Source organism: Cetorhinus maximus, chromosome 16 (genome assembly GCF_964194155.1).
Source record: "Cetorhinus maximus chromosome 16, sCetMax3.hap1.1, whole genome shotgun sequence".
NCBI classification, from domain to species: Eukaryota; Metazoa; Chordata; class Chondrichthyes; order Lamniformes; family Cetorhinidae; genus Cetorhinus; species Cetorhinus maximus.
The window spans coordinates 27,485,138-27,502,339 of NC_135894.1; the positions used below are offsets into that span (position 1 = coordinate 27,485,138).

The following is a 17,202-nucleotide window of genomic DNA, read 5'->3' on the forward strand; positions in this document are numbered from 1 at the left end:
CTCTTTCTCGAACTTTCCACCACTGGGAACAGTTTCTCCCTATCTAATCTGTGCAGGGCCCCTCATGATTTTAAACATCTCTATCAAATCTCCTCTCAACCTTCTCTTCTCCAAGGAAACAGCCCCATCTTCATAACTGTAGATAGTTCAGTTCTATCTGAACTATCCGTGGAACCATTCTTGTGAGTCTTTTCTGCACTCTCTCCAATACCTTCACATCAAAAAATGTGCATTTTGTGAAGGTTCAGGAATGGGTGGACAGTACAAGTTTGGCTGTGAAGGTCACTTTTATATTAATGTGGAAGGAATTAAAATCTAGACCCCTCATGATTTTTAACAGCTCTGTAAAATCTCTTCTAAACTTTCCCTTCTCTAAGGAGAACAGTCCCAGTTTCTCCAATCTATCCTCATATCTGAAGTTCCTCATCCTGAACCATGCTTGTAAGTTTTTACTGCACCCTCTCTAACAGCTTCACCGAGAGTACAGTGCCCAGAACGGAACACAATACACCAGTTGAGGCTGCGTCAATGCATTATACAGGTCTATCATAACCTCCTTGCTCATGTACTCTATTCCCCTATTTATGAAGCCTAGGATATTGTATGCTTCATTAACCACACTCTCAACCTGTCCTGCCACCTTCAATGAGTTATGCACATGTACACCTAGGTCCCTCTGCACCTGCACCCCCTTTAGAATTGTACCCTTTATTTTATATTGTCCCTCTATGTTCTTCCTACTAAAATGAATCACTTCACATTTCTCTGCATTAAATTTCATCTGCCACTTGTCTGCCCATCTTTTATGTCTATGTCCTTTGAAATGTTACACTTATTCCCCTTGTTGTTCACAGTACTTCTGAGTTTCATATCATCCACAAATTTTGAAATTGTATCCAGTACCAAGGTCTGGGTCTTTGTGATGTATCAGGAAGAGCAGGGGTCCCAACATCGATCCCTGGGGATCTCCGCTACAAACTTTCCTCCAGTCGGAAAAGCAACTGTTCTCTATTTCGTGTCATTTAGCCAATTTTGTCTCCATGTTGCTACTGTCCCTTTTACTCCATGAGGTCTAACTTTGCTCAGAAGTCTGTTGTGTGGCACTGTTTCAAATGTCTTTTGGAAGTCCATGTATACCACATCAACCATATTATCCTCATCAACCCTCTCCATTACCTCATTAACTAACTTTCTTGAGTTTATTTGAACACAAATTTCCCTTAACAAATACTTTCTGGCTTTTCTTAAACTTCCCCACCACAGCAGTTAAACTGACTGGCCTATAGCTGCTAGGCTTACCTTTACACCCTTTTTTGAACAACAGTGTAACATTTTCAATTCTCCAGTCCTCTGGCACCATCCCTGAATCGAAGGAAGATTGCAAAATTATGGCTGATGTCTCCGCAATTTCCATTCTTACTTCCCTGTGTCCTTGGATGTATCTCATCTGGCCCTGGTGTCTTATCAATTTTAAGTACAGACAACCTATCCAATACCTCTTTCAATTGTCTAAACTATCTTCTATTTCACCATGATTCTTGGGCAGCATCTCCTTCCTTGGTAAAGATAGATGCAAAGTATTCATTTAATACCTCAGCTATGCCCTCTGCCTCCATGCAGAAATCCCCTTTTGGGTCACAAATCAGCCCAACTCCTTCTCTTACCACCCTTTTGCTATTTATCTGCATATTTTGGATTCACTTTTATGTTAGCTGCCTATCTCTTCTCATACTCTTTGCTTCTCTTATTTACGCTTTCAATTGCCCTCTGAACTCTCTATAATCAGCCTGGTTTTCAATTGTAATACCCACTTGACATCTGTCATAAGCACACTTTTTCTACTTCATGTTAACCTCTATCTCTTTCATCATCTAAGGATCTCTGGATTTGTTTGCCCTACTTTTGTGGGAATATACCTTGACTGTACATGGACTAGCTCTTCTTTAAAGATAGCTCATGGTTCAGTGTCATGGACAGGATATATATGCTCTTTTACTCCTTGTAATCAGTATGTTTTGTATGGAAAGAGATGTGCCCTTGCTTACCCTTGGAAAATGTATTCCAATTAAATAATTCAGCAGCAAGCTTTCACAAGTTTAAAAATACAGAAGGTTATTTATTCTCACGCACTTACCTAGAATTAACGCAATGCCACACACACTCGGTCTCATACATTCATACACACACAACTATTGCATACAGATAAAAATAGTGCACTTCTACAAATTACAGTTAATTCAGTCTTGGTTTACAATTTCTGGTCTCCCATGTGCCAAGCCTATGGTTTCTTGAATGGATTCAATGATTTGAAGTTGAAGTGAGGGTCTTGTAATGTGAAAGGTTCACAGCAGCTTGCAAGGTTTCTTGTAGTTGACTAGGAATTTGGCTCTCAGGTGAATTTTGAAACTGGAATAGGTTAAGCACTTTGGCTTCTTGATGACTTGCAGCTAGTTTCAGTGTCTGGTTCTCAGATTGGCTAATGACTGATGGTTCTGATGGATCTGCTGGGTCATGGGATAATAAGGGTGTAGGCCCTGAAACCAGTTTCAAGTACATGACTGCTGCCCAACCTGTCTAGGTTGGATGGGGAGGCCATTGTTATATAAGGGAAGTTGCTAGTGGCAATTGAGTTTCAATCTTCCCTTTTGTCCAGTATGAATCATGGAGGCAGGCAGTCTGAAAACTCCATAGTCTTTAACTGTTGATCCATCCTTAAACAGTGAGATATGTGACTTCCACAAATGTTTGTGAGGTATCCTCATCTATGTCCGTATTTAATTAGTTATTCACCAGAGACTTGATACTGTCTGTAGTCCAAATCCCAAAAGTCAGATAATTTGTAGCAGCCTTCTTTAGAGCTTGTTTGTGTCCAATTTTTAAAAGTTTTGACTGAAAGTTCATAATGTGACATGTTGGTACTGGGCATGATTTTCAGTTACATTTTTGCCTTTTAATCTTTGATTCCAATTTATCTGGGCCAGGTCTACGCTTATCTCGTTGAAGTTGGCTTTCCCTCAGCTAATTATTCTTTCTCTGGATTGATATTTGGCCTTTCCATTGCTAACCTAAACATTATGATATAAAGATCACTATCCTCTAAAGACTCTCCTACTGACACTTGATCCACTTGGCCCACTTCATTCCCAAGAATCAGGTCTAGCAGTGCCTCTTTTCATGTTGGACTGGAAACATACAGCTGTAGAAAATTCTCCTGAACACGCTCCAGGATCTCTTACCTCCTCTGCCCTTTACACTTTTACTATCCCAGTGTGTATTCAGATGATTAAAGTCCCCCATTATAACTACTCTTTAATTCTTGCGCCTCTTTTTAATACCTTGCACATTTGTTCCTCTACTGGCTTCCCGTTAGTTAGTGGCCTATAAACCATACCGAACAATGTAATTGCACCTTCATTGTTCCTCAGCTGCAGCCAAATAGATTCTGTACTTGACCCCTCTGGGACATCCTCTCTTTCCAGTATTGCAATGCTCTCCTTAATCAATACCACAACCCCTCCTCCTTTCTTATCTTTCCTGAACACCTCGTGTCCAGGAATATTTAATATCTAGTCCTGCCCTTCTTTGAACCCAGTGTCTGTTAGAGCCACATCATCATATTTCAGTGTGGCTATCTGTGCCTGCAACTCACCAACCTTATTTACTACATACATCAGCAATTAGAATGCGCACTCCAAGGGTCTGAGCTGTCCCGCCATTTCTTTATCTGTTAGATAATAAAACTCACCCTTAAAAAAAATAAAAACTCACCAACTACTCACTTCTGTTCTTAAAGTGATCCTCACCTGCTTCACAATGATCCTGACCTGCCTCACACTCTTCTAGTCTGCTTCACAGTGATTCCAACCTGCTTCCCAGTGATCCCAATCTGCTTCCCAGTGTTCCCAACCTGCTTCCTAGTATTCTTGGCTTGTTTCACGCTCCTCCCAGTCTGATTCCCAGTGATCCCGACCTGTTTCATACTCCTCCCAGTCAAGAGCTATTAAATAACCCTGGCCTTCATGGTTTCTAGTCTCTCCACCTCTGGCAGCCTGCCACAATGGCACCTGCGTAATAGCAAATGCCACCTTCTCCCTTGGTGTCAGGTGGTGAAGGTCAGCAAAACTGCCAGCTGTTCGAGCTATCTTACAGGTATTGTTACCTCTGTTCCTGCCCAATGAGGAGAGAATGATATCCAAATAGGCTGTCCTCCCTCACCTATTCCAGCATGACACTGAAATTATCAGTTACACTCCTCAGTGATGTCCCCTTCACATTTGTGCCCCTATGCAAGGGTGGCTGATGTCTCAATGAGATGCAACTGGGCAGCTGCATTGACAATGTTAGGGAGAATGATGGCCTCTCAGTCTGCTCGGTTCATCTACATGCTGCAGCACACAAATTCAGAGGACTGTCACTCGGGAGTCACTTGCCACTCACCCTCCCATGTACTTATGGGTATTTGAAACTCTTGTGCCACAGGGCCCATGTCCTTTTTGTGATCTCCGCAATGCCCTCCCTCCAGGTCCTTTTGATCTCTTGAGGCAGCTTTTCTCTTGCCGCATGCCGGGAAGAGATTTCTCTCCTCTTGGCGACTGCCCCTTCCCAAGCTTCAGGACAGCATTGTAAAACCGTGGCGCCTCCTGTGGGTAGCCTCCTGTGCCAGCGCCGCCCGATCAGGGCTCTCCTGCGACATATCCTCAGTGAATGGTGTGCCCCCTCATGCCTTTTCCATCCATGCCCCACCTCTAGGCCACTCTTGGTACTGCTGATTGGGCGCTGAACCCGCCCTCGGGCCAATTAGATGCTCTGCATTTGAAAACGATGCCACGACACTGATGTAGGGGGCAGGGTCGGGACTCAGAAATTACCCAATTCCCAATCCTGATTTGAAAATCCAGCTCTTGGTGTGAGCCAGGCTGGGCAGTTAATGAAGTCGGAATTCAGTTATTCTTGCAGTTCAGAGACCGTCGGAGGAGGACAGGATTCCCACCCCCGAGTGCACCAAGCAGGAATGTTAACAGCAGTAGCTCGGTAAGCTGAACATTCTTTTAAAATTTGCTCATGGGATGTGGGCTTCGCTGGCCGGGCCAGCATTTATTGCCCATCCCTAATTGCCCTTGTTCAGAGGGCAGTTAAGAGCCAACCACATTGCTGTGGGCCTGGAGTCACATGTAGGCCAGACCAGGTAAGGATGGCAGATTTCCTTCCCTAAAGGACATTAATGAACCAGATGGGTTTTTACAATCGACAATGGTTTCAAATTTCACCATCTGCCGTGGTGGGATTCAAACCCAGGACCCCAGAGCACCTCATCTTCCGACTAGGCACCTTACAGTCTTCCGGACTTAATATTGAGTTCAACAATTTCAGATCATTTACTCTCTCCTCCATCCCCACCCCCTTTCCGATCCCCCTTTTTCGAATAATTTATAATTTTAAAAAAATATATTTTTCTTTTCCCACCTATTTTAAAATTTATTTTGATCTATTGTTTTATCTCCACCTTTTAGCCCATTTCGATCCCTTCCCCCCACCCCACCCCCACTAGGGCCATCTGCCACTAGCTTGTCCTGCTTGCTACCCTTAATGTCCCCATTAGCACATTCCTTAGATAATATCACCACCGTCAACACCCCTTTATCCTTTTGTCTATGACATCTTTGGCAATCTCTTCTTTGCCTCCACCTATCACTGGCCCTCTATCCAGCTCTACCTGTCCCGCCCCCCTCTACCAGCTTAGATTTCATCTAATTTCTCTATTTCTTTAGTTCTGATGAAGAGTCATATGGGCTCAAAACATCAACTGTATTCCTCTCCGCAGATGCTGTCAGACCTGCTGAGTTTTTCCACCTATTTTTGTTTTTGTTTCAGGTTTCCAGCATCCGCAGTATTTTGCTTTTACCCCAGAGCATTACCCTGGGTCTCTGGAATACTAGTCCAGTGACAATACCACTAGGCCACTGCCTCCCCCATGTGTGACATGGAAAAAGAATGTCGGCACATTTGAACTTTCCTCTTCACAAATACCCACGTAATATAGTATTAGCACTGGATCATTAATGTTTGCCACTTACCTGTGGGATAGTTTGTTGTAAGTAGAGTATATTGAGTTTATTATATAGAGCCTCGCTGGTCCTGTTGCTGTGCGGAATCAGGATCTGCAAGGTACAAATTGTAGGAACTGTAACTAGCAGTTAGTTCAGACACAGCACAAGCATTACAATGTTCTCACTAACATTTTGCGTGAATAAACACAGAAGACATTTGGTCTGTGTGCATTTTTCTCAGCATTGGACACCATTTATTGCACAGGAGACGACAGGAGTTTGATCCTTTAGGAATTTGCTCAGGAAAAGCCATATTTCCTCAATGTTACAAGGTGGACATCTCCAGAGGTACAGAGCGATTTACAGACTGTTACAAAGTACAGGAGTGGCCATTCAATCTAACAGCTCCATGCTAATGTTTATGATCCACACAAACCTCCTTCCACCCTTCTCCATCTAACTCATCAACAGTCCTACTCCTGTCTCCCTCAATTGTTTATCTAGCTTCCCCTTAAATGCATCTATGCATATCATCCTTGGTTGTGTGGCATATATCTTCTATAGGACGTGGTATATATTCTCCATGGTAAGTGGTGTACATTCCCTGTGTAGGTGGAGCATATCCCCTATGCTGTGCTGATGTTATGGCACAGCCTATGGTAAATGCTGAGCTGCTCAAATCCCAAAGGGAAACTTGAAACAACTGCCACAACTATTTTGCAATTTGTACTTACTTCAAGATGTGGGCTTTGAATTCAGTAAAAAGGTCACCAAGTCTTATAGGTTTCTTATCAAATTTGACCCAGTGATATATTTCCAAGTCAGGATGGTGAGTGGCTTGGAGGGGAACTTCCAGGTGGTGATGTTCCCATCTATCTGCTGCCCTTGTCCTTCTAGATAGTAGCAGTTGTGGGTTTGGAAGGTGCTGCCTAAGGAGCCTAGGTGAATTTCTGCAGTGCGTCTTGTAGATGGAACACACTGCTGCCACTATTTGTCTATGGTGGAGGGAGTGAATGTTTGTGGATGGGGTGCAGGTCCACCGGGCTACTTTGTTCTGGATGGTGCCCAGCTTCTTTAGTATTGTTGGAGCTGCACTCATCCAGGCAAGTGGAGTGTATTCCATCACACTCCTGACTTGGGCCTTGTAGATGGTGGACAAGTTTTGGGCAGTCAGGAGGTGAGTTACTTGCCTCAGGATTCCTAGCCTCTGACCTGTTCTTGTAGCCACAGTATTTATATGGCTAGTCCAGTTCAGTTTCTGATCAATGGTAACCCCCAGGATGGTGATAGTGGGGGATTCAGTGATGGTGATGTTATTGAATGTCAAGGGGCGATGGTCAGATTCTCTCTTGTTGGAGATCATTAGGAAATAAGGATAGTCTAAGTAAGTTATATGTGTATTTGGGTGCATTAAGAATAAGGTATATCTTTAAATTTAATTTATATTTTTTTCTATTTGCGGGTTAAAGGGTGAAATCAGGGATCTAGTTTCACTTCTGAGTGGAGACAGCAGGTCTAAAGCTCTGTTTGTATACCTGCATTTGTAATGAGTTTTATGACTCTCAAAGAAGTTAAATCAAACACAAGAGTAGAAAAACTGTGCTGTTGCCTAGCAACAGGGGTCGAGAGAGGGTGACTTACACACACACACACACACATAGAAAGAGATAAACAAACTAAATAAAAGGCAGTTTGAGTTCAGCTGGAAGCAGTTGCCAGCAGAAGCAGGTTTCTATAAAGAAACTAACGAAGAAAGTCCCCAAACTCAGGGAGTGGAACAGGAAATGTCCCAAGAAGAAGGACGGTAATGGGGGAAAGGTCCTGTTAAGTGAAGTTAAGAGTGAGGAGTCAGAAGATCGATAGAGATGGCTGAAGGTCTATAACTTTTTATTATGAGCTGGTGTACTGCTGACGGCTGAGTTAGTAAGAGAGAGTGTGTGGGAGGAAGCTTGAATGTCTGTGGTGACCCAAGAGAGAGGAACATGGGAAGGAGATTTTGAAAGACTGGAGGTGGACCCTTGTGGAAGACATTTGAGAGAAAGCATCAGTTTGGGAGAAGATTCCAAAGTGAGGTCTTGGAGAGTGGAGATTGGAAGCCCTCGTGTGAAAGATGGAGTGCAGTGAGACTGATTGGCTCACAGTGTGACAAGCGTCTGGGGGAGTTGAGGAGAGATCCATAGCATCTGGTTAAGGTGGCATCTTTCACTTGGTTTCAGAGTGTGTGCGTCTTGCCACAGGGTGCATATTGGTTTACATGGACTGTATATTTAGCATGAATATTAGAATATAAGATAGCTTTTGTAACTTGTGTTATCCTTACGAATCTGTATAGGTATAGTTGTGGATGAAGGGATATTGTAATATAGTTCATCTTTTCTTGTTAAGTAAAAGTTTTATTCTTTTGTTAAAAGTTCATCAGCTGACTCCTGTGACTCTCCACGTTTCTAAACAAAAAATAAAAGTTAGGATCTATCAAGTTGGGTTCCATCCCGGCATCAGACTTTTCCAGCTGGGATCATACAAAATAGTCATTGCCTGGCATTTGTGTGGCGTGAATGTTACTTGCCACTTGACAGCCTAAGCCTGGGTTTGTCCAGGTCTTGATGCATTTTGACATGGACTGCTTCAGTATCTGAGGAGTCGCGAATGGTGCTGAACACTATGCAATCATCAGTGAACATCTCCACTTCTGACCCTATGGTGGAAGGAGGGTCATTGATGAAGCAGCTGGAGATTGTTGGGCCGAGGACACTACCCTGAGGAACTCCTGCAGTGATGTCCTGGAACTGAGATGATTGACCTCCAACAACCACAACCATCTTCCTTTATGCTAGTTATGACTCCAACCAGTGGAGAGATTTCCCCCTGCTTCACATTGACTCCAGTTTTGCTAGGGCTCCTTGATCCCACACTCGGTCAAATGCTGCCTTGATGTCAAGGGCAGTCACTCTCACCTCACCTCAGTGGTTGAGTGAATGGCATCTGCAACACAACGGAGTGGGGATGTTGCTGTAAACATTTAATGTAACGAAGGGGTGCAAAGTTCAGCAAAGCAAGGCCCTTCTCCCAGATAAGAACATAAAAAAACACGAGCAGGAGTAGGCCATTTGCCCCCTTCGAGCTTGCTCCACCATTCGATAAGATCATGCTGGATCTGATTGTGGCCTTTTCCTGCCTGGCTCCAAAACGGAGTGCAGCTGAGGAAACGGAGTGAAGATTTGGAGTTTGGTGAGAGGGAGAGTTCGGTGAAGGGGGTGGAGGAGGGAGGAGTTTGGTTTTTTTTTCTATCTTTCTCACCCTATAAGAATTGGTTCTTGCTCTACTATAGGGAAAGGAGCTAGCTGTTGGTGAGTATCTGGTAAGTTCTATTCTACCCCTAAGGTTTAAAATAGTATACAAATTGGTAGTAAAGTTAATCAAATATATAAGAAAGCAACATGAAGAAGCGATTAAGATAATTAAGCAATTATTTAAACACATTTAGGATGGCAGGACGGGCGATGTGTCAAGGCTGCAGCATGTACAATTCCTGGATGCCAGTGTGATCCAGGGCAAACGCCTCTGCAGTAGGTGTTTGCAGCTTGAGGAACTTCAGCTCAGGGCCATTGAACTGGAGGCTGAGCTGCAGACACTGTGACACATCAATGGGGTGGTGGTGCGGGGTGGGGTGGGGGGAAGTTACCTGGATGCTTTATACCAGGAGGCAGTCACACCGCTTAGGGTAGGGTCTTCTGATTTGATCAGTGGTCAGGGACAGGAGGGTGTGAATGCGAGTGAGGCAGGTAAAGGGACCCAAGGGCCAGGAGTATCAGCCTCTGCAATTGTCCAATTAGTTTGAGGTTCTTTCAGCTTGTTTGGATGGGAGTGGGGACTGCAGGATGGATGAGCTGACTGACCATGGCACCGTGGTACAGGAAGCCCTTCAAGTGGGGAGGGCAAAAAGGAATGTAGTGGTAGTCAGGGATAATATAGTGAGGGGGATTGACACTGTTCTCAGTAACAAAGAGCAGGAGTCCAGATGGCTGTGTTTATCTGCCCGGTGCCAGGGTTTGGGATATCTGCTCGGGGCTGGAGAGGTGCCTGTAGTGGGAGGGGGAGGATGCAGCTGTCATGGTCCATGTAGGTACCAACAACATAGGTAGAACTAGGAAAAAGGTTCTGCATAGTCAGTATGAGGAGCTAGGCACTAATCTGAAAAGCAGAATCTCAAAGGTTATAATCTCTAGATTATTACCTGAGTTGCATGCAAATTGGCATAGGGTAAATAAAATTAGAGAGATGAATCTGTGGCTCAAAGAGTGGCATGAGAGAAGTGAGTTCCAGTTTGTGGGGCACTGGCACAGTATTGGGAAAAATGGGGGCTGTACCGTTGGGACGGTCTACAGCTGCACTGGACTGGGAGCAGTGTTCTTGCGAACTGCATAACTAGGGGAGTAGAAAGGGTTTTAAACTAAATAGTGGGGGTAAGGGATAAAATGTGGAAAGATGTGGTATACCAAAGAGAAGAGATAAGATAAGAGAGGAAAATAGTAATATGGGAAATGAGGTTCGGAGAATGGCAGGAAGAGACAGAGAAAAAAACCTAAGAATACACCAAAAGTCAAGATTAGATGTTACAAAGATAACAAAAAGACAGAACTAAAGGTTCTGTATCTGAATGCGCATAGCATTCACACCAAGTTATCAAATTAATAGTGCACATTGAAGTAAATAAATATGATCTAATGCCATTATGCAGACCTGGCTGCAAGATGACAAGGGTTGAGTCCTGAATATTAAGGGGTATAAGACCTTCAAGAAGAATAGGAAGCTTAGGAAAGGTGGAGGGGTAGCACTGTAATCAACGATGGCATTGGTGGAATAGTTAGAGGTGACCTTGGTTCAGGAGATCAGGATGTAGAATCGGTTTGGATGGAGATGAGGAATATTAGGGTAAAGAAGTCACTAGTGGGAGTGGTCTACAAGCCCCCTAACTAACCACAATGTAAGACAAAGTATACAAGAAGAAATATTGGGTGTTTGTGATAAAGGGATGGAAATAATCATGGGTGACTTTAATCTACATATAAACTGGAAAGATCAGGTTGGCAGTAGTAGCCTGGATGAGGAGTTCATAGAATGCTTTTGAAATGGTTTTTTAGAGCAGCATGTTCTGGAACCAACCACAGAGCAGGTAGGCTAGGGCATAGATCAATAGGGAAACAGTGGCAGATATTTAAGAGGATTTTTCGGAATACTCAGAATGAGTTTATTCCTACTTTGAAAAAAAATCTAAAGGGAGGGCCTACCATCTGTGGTGAACTGAAGAAGTTTTGGAAATCATCAAACTTAAGGAAAAAGCAAATAACTGTGCAAAGATGAGTGACAGGGAAGATGATTGGTCAGAATATAAAGAACAGCAGAGAATGACTAAAAGGTTAATCAGGCAAAAGAATTAAAGTATGAGAGGAAGCCAGCTAGAAATGTAAACATGGATAGCAAAAGTTTCTACAAGTAATTAAAAAGGGTAAGTAAAGTGAGTGTCGGCCCTCCAGAGAGTGAGAATGGGGTGTTAATAGTAGATAAGGCATATGGTATGCTTGCCTTCATCGGCAGGGGTATTGAGTATAAAAGCTGGGAAGTCATGCTGCAGCTGTATAGAACCTTGGTTAGGCCACACTTGGAATATTGCTTGCAATTCTGGTCGCCACATTACCAGAAGGATATGGAGGCGTTGGAGAGGGTGCAGAGGAGGTTTACCAGGATGCTGCCTGGTCTGGAGGTTATTAGCTATGAGGAGAGGTTGGAGAAACTCGGATTGTTCTCACTAGAGTGACGGAGATTGAGGGGCGATTTGATAGAAGTTTACAAAATTATGAGTGGCATGGACAGAGTAGATAGTCAGAAGCTTTTTCCCAGGGTGGAAGAGTCAATTACTAGGGGACATAGATTTAAAGTGAGAGGAGAAAACTTTAGAGAAGATGTGTGGGGCAAGTTTTTTACGCAAAGGGTAGTGAGTGTCTGGAATTCGCTGCCAGAGGAGGTGGTGGAAGCAGGTACGATAGTGGTGTTTAAGAGGCAGCTTGACAAATACATGAATAGGATGAAAATAGAGGGATACGGACCCCGGAAGTGCAAAATGTTTTAGTTTGACAGGCAATATGATCGGCACAGGCTTGGAGGGCCGAAGTGCCTGTTCCTGTGCTGTACTTTTCTTTGTTCTTTGTTCTTTGTTCTCTATAATAAGGAAATGGTGGATGAAGTGAACAAATACTTTGCTTCTGTCTGCACTATAGAGGGTACAAAAGACATTCCAGTAATAGCAGTAAATCAGGAGGTGGAGGGGACAGAGGATTTTCATAAAATTACAATCACTAGGGAAGCGGTACTGAGCAAACTGATGGAGCTGCAGGCTGATAAGTCTCCGGGTCCAGATGGACTTCATCCTAGGGTCATAAAAGAGGTGGCTAATGAGGTAGTAGATGCATTGGTGTTAATTTTCCAATATTCCCTAGATTCCGGAAAGGTTCCATCAGATTGGAAAGTAGCAAATATAACCCCTCTATTCAAAAAGGGAGGGAGGCAGAAAACAGGAAACTATGGGCCAGTTAGCTTGATGCCTGTCATGGGGAAGGTGTTAGAGTCAATTATTAAAGAGGTTATAGCTGGGCACTTAGAAAAGTTCAAGGTAACTGGGAAGAGTCAGCATGGTTTTATGAAAGGGAAATCATGTTTAACCAATTTATTAGAGTTCTTTGAAGGAATAATATGTGCAGTGGATAGAGGGGAGTCTGTAGACATACTGTACTTGGATTTCCAGAAAGCATTTGATAAGGTGTCACAGCAAAGCTTATTGCGGAAAATAAAAACTCGTAGTTTAGGGAGTAACATATTAGCCTGGATAGAAGATTGGCTGGCTGGCAGAAAACAGAGAGTATGTATAAATGTGTCTGACAGCATCTGCGGAGAGGAATACAGTTAACGTTTCGAGTCCAAATGACTCTTCATCAGAAGAGTCATAAGTTCTGATGAAGAGTCATTCGGACTCGAAACATTAATTGTATTCCTCTCCGCAGATGCTGTCAGACCTGCTGAGTTTTTCCAGGTATTTTTGTTTTTGTTTTGGATTTCCAGCATCCGCAGTGTTTTGCTTTTATCTTAATGCATAAATGGTCTGATTAGCAGGATGTGACCAAGTGGAGTCCCACAGGGGTCTGTGCTGGGGCCTCAACTTTTTACAATTTACATCAATGACTTAGATGATTCAATGACTTGACAGGCAATATGATCGGCGCAGGCTTGGAGGGCCGAAGGGCCTGTTCCTGTGCTGTACTTTTCTTTGAGAGGAGCGAAGGCAAGGTAGCTAAATTTGCAGACGACACAAAGATGGGTTGAAAAATATGTTGTGAAGAAGACATAAGGAGTTTGCAGATGGATAAGTTGAGTGAGTGGGCAAAAGCCTGGCAGATCAAGTATAATGTGGAAAAATGTGAAATTGTTTACCCTGACAGGAAGAATAAAAAAGCAGATTATTTCTTAAATGGAGAATGACTGCAGAATTCCAAGGTGCAGAGGGATCTGGGTGTTTTTGTGCATAACTCACAAAAAGTTAGTATGCACATACAGCAAGTAATCAGGAAGGCTGATAGAATACTACCCTTTATTATGAGAGGAATTGAACAAAAAAGTAAGGATGTTGTACTTCAGTTGTACAGGGTATTGGTGAGACCACATCTTGAATACTGTGTGCAGTTTTGGCATCCTTATTTAAAGAAGGATGTAAATGTGTTGGAGGCAGTTCAGAGGAGGTTTACGAGATTGATACCTAGAATGAGTGGGTTGTCTTATGAGAATAGATTGGACCGGCTGGGCTAGTTTCCCTGGAGTCTAGAAGTGTGACATCATTGAGTCTAGTTGCAGTAACTAGAGTTCATCTATTGTGATGGTACCGAAACCAGATGGAACGCAAAGATTACGTGTGGACTATTGAAAGCAGACTCATATCCTATACCACGGTTGGAAGATTGCATTGAGAAAGTGATATAATCAAAATTTATCACAAAGATTGACTTCCTGAGAGGATATTGGCGAGTGCCATTAGCAGAGAGAGCAAAAGAGACATTGGCTTTTGTGATGCCAGATGGACTATATCAGTTTAAAGTCATGCCATTTGGTATCAAAAATGCACCAGCAACATTTCAAAGACCTGACAAAGTAATTGCAGGACTGAGCAATTGTGCTGTTTATATTAACAATGTGATAGTTTTCAGTCAAACGTAGGAGGAGCATTTACAACGTTTGGTAGAATTATTTAGTCGACTACAAGGAACTAATTTGGTGATGAACTAGGCTAAAAATGAATTTGCAAAAGCGCAAGTTACGTATCTAGGCCATACCGTTGGACATGGTAAAGTGGCTCCGAGAGATGCGAAAGTCAAGGCTATCATGGATTCCCCAGCGCCTACAACAAAATGAGAAGTTTTGAGATTTCTGGGCATCAGTGGGTTTTACCAGAAATTTGTACCAAATTTTAGCCAAGTGGTTGCTCCACTGACTGAACTATCAAAATAGAACAAGGAGTTTCAATGGACACCGGAGTGTCAGAAGTCATTCGATAGTTTGAAAACTGTATCAACACCAGTGTTGGCAGTACCCAATTATGCCAACCAATTTAAGTTGGCCATTGACACAAGTGATATAGGCGTTGGAGCCATATTGTTACAAGAAGATGAAACTGGAATTGAGAAACTGATAGGGCATTTTTCACAGGAGTTTAATGCACAACAGAGAAGATATTCAACAATCGAAAAGGAGACTCTGGGTCTGGTGTTAGCATTGCAGCATTTCGTGATTTACGTTACAAACAGTTCATCAGAAACAATTGTTTATAGAGACATTAATCTTTTAAAGTTTCTGGACAAATTTCAAGACCGAAGTGCAAGGCTATTCAGATGGAATTTATTACTGCGACCATTTAATCTACAGATTATACATGTGGCTGGGTGAGAAAATCTGATTGCAGATGCATTGTCGAGAGTTTAAAGCTCAGAGGGAAATTGGACATTTAAAACCTGGACACTGGACTGAAATGATTTCTGTTGATACCAAGGATTTGTATATATATTGTTATGTTAATGCATGCATCTGGTAATGTTATAGTGAGAGTATATAGATAAGTATAGGAGGTAGTGTAAGATGGGTTAAGAAAATGACGTTGTCTTTTTAAATTATGACGGTTCATTTTCTCATAAGGAGGGGGGTGGTGTCACAAAAGTGTGATGATTCTCATAATATTATTGTGATTTATTTTAAAAGTAAGTTAATAGTGAGGGTGTGTATGTGCATGTGTGTGTGTGATTTAATTGAATTGGAGACAGTTAGTCAGGAGGCTTTGACTCATCAAAAGAAGCTAAGTTTGAAATGCTAAATACTTAAATATGGCTGAAGTTTTAGAATGTGAAATGAGGAGAATTTGCATTTTTAGACAAATCAGGGTAGTTTGAATTTCAGAGATGGTAGGATGCTGCATCTAGCCAGAGAAGCTAGGCCAAGCTGTGTGTTTATTTTTCCCAAAGGTTATTGACGATATTAGCATCATGAATAGATTTACATTATGAGAAAAGTAAACTTCCAAAGACATAGAACCATAGAAAAGTTACAGCACAGAAGGAGGCCATTCGGCCCATCTTGTCCATGCCAGCCTGAGGACACCCAGGTGCCCTTTCTAATCCCACCTTCCTGCACCCGGCCCATAGCCCTGCAGCTTACAGAACTTAAAGTGCAGATCCAGGTACTTTTTAAAAGAGTTTAAAGTTTCTGCCTCTACCACCAACTTGGGCAGCAAATGCCAGACACCCACTACCCTCTGCGTAAAGAAGTTCTTCCTCATGTCCCCCCTGCACCTTCTGCCACTTATCTTGAATCTATGTCCCCTGGTTCTAGAATTCTCCACCAAGGGAAACAATTTTATCCTGTCCACTCTATCTATTCCCCTCATAATTTTGTACACCTCAATCAAGTCACCTCTCAGCCTTCTTTGTTCTAAGGAAAATAACCCCAACCTATCCAATCTCTCCTCGTAGCTACATATGGGAACAATGGAATTTGTATTAAAAGGGGGAAACATATATAAAAGAGAATGAGGCTGTGTGTCAGGGAAAGCTTTGTAAGATCTACCAGAAATGTGAAATGCCTCCAGTATTTGTGCATTAAGCTGCTGCCTACAGAAACTGAAACTGGGAAAAACCACTTTGAATTCTACTGTCCAGGGTATTGCATTGACTTGCCTGGATATGGTTTAAAGCTATTTTTTTTACCATTGTCTTAACGAGGATGTAACTGGAAGCCAGGTTAATTAAGGGTTTTAGGAGTTATTATTGTAGTAATTTGTAGACTTATGTATATGCTTAAAATCTTTTCTTTTGTCAATAAAGGTTTAATTTAATTTTCTAAGAAATCTCTAAAGTCTTGGTGGACTTGTTACTATTGAATTCAGAGCACACATCTCAAAATAAAATACAAATTGCAAAACAGTTGTGACCGTGTGATCAAGTTTCCCTCATGGATTTGATCCGCCTGGCACACATCATCTGTCACGTCATAACAACTGTGTAATATATAATGTGTATTATGTAAAATGTAATGTACATTGTGTGAAATATAACTCACTTAGCGAGTTAAGGGTGTTGTGTAACATATAGTGTGTAATATGGGTAGCAAGCTGGCTACAGAACAGAAGAGAGAGTTGAGCTTAAAGCCAGTTACTCAGACTGGCATATGGTAGAAAGTGCTGATCCCCAGGAATTAATGCTGGGACCACTGGAGTTTGCAATCTATATTAATAATTTGGACTCCAGAATCAGAAGTACAATTATGAAATTTGTAGGCGATACCCAGTTGAGGACAATACAGTAAAAGCAGAGGGGAGTGCCACAATATACAGGAAGACATAAATATGTAGATTGGGTGGATAATTAGCAAATAAACTTTCATCCAGATAAATGTAAGATGGTGTATTTTGGTAGGAGGGAAAAGACTGCCACACACTCCTTGGAAAATAAGAATGTGATTGAGGAAGGGCAGCAGAGGGTTCTAGGGATACAGATACACAAATCACTGTGCAGGGATCTGAGTTAGGGATGGGTAACAAATGGGGACATGGTGGTGCAGTGGTATT

General features: G+C 42.4%; 1 protein-coding gene across 3 annotated transcripts in view; it reads right to left on the reverse strand.

Annotated features, from left to right (window-relative positions):
* Positions 1-17,202, reverse strand: part of phex (phosphate regulating endopeptidase homolog, X-linked) — a 173,068-nt gene that overhangs the window by 73,366 nt on the left and 82,500 nt on the right. For all 3 annotated transcript variants that reach the window (XR_013579134.1, XM_078559554.1, XM_078559553.1), the window contains exon 8: positions 6,075-6,158. Coding sequence is in view for 2 of the 3 variants with exons in the window: in XM_078559554.1 (XP_078415680.1) it covers positions 6,075-6,158 (84 nt within the window). In the remaining variant the exon portion in view is untranslated. The remainder of the gene's footprint in view (positions 1-6,074; positions 6,159-17,202) is intronic.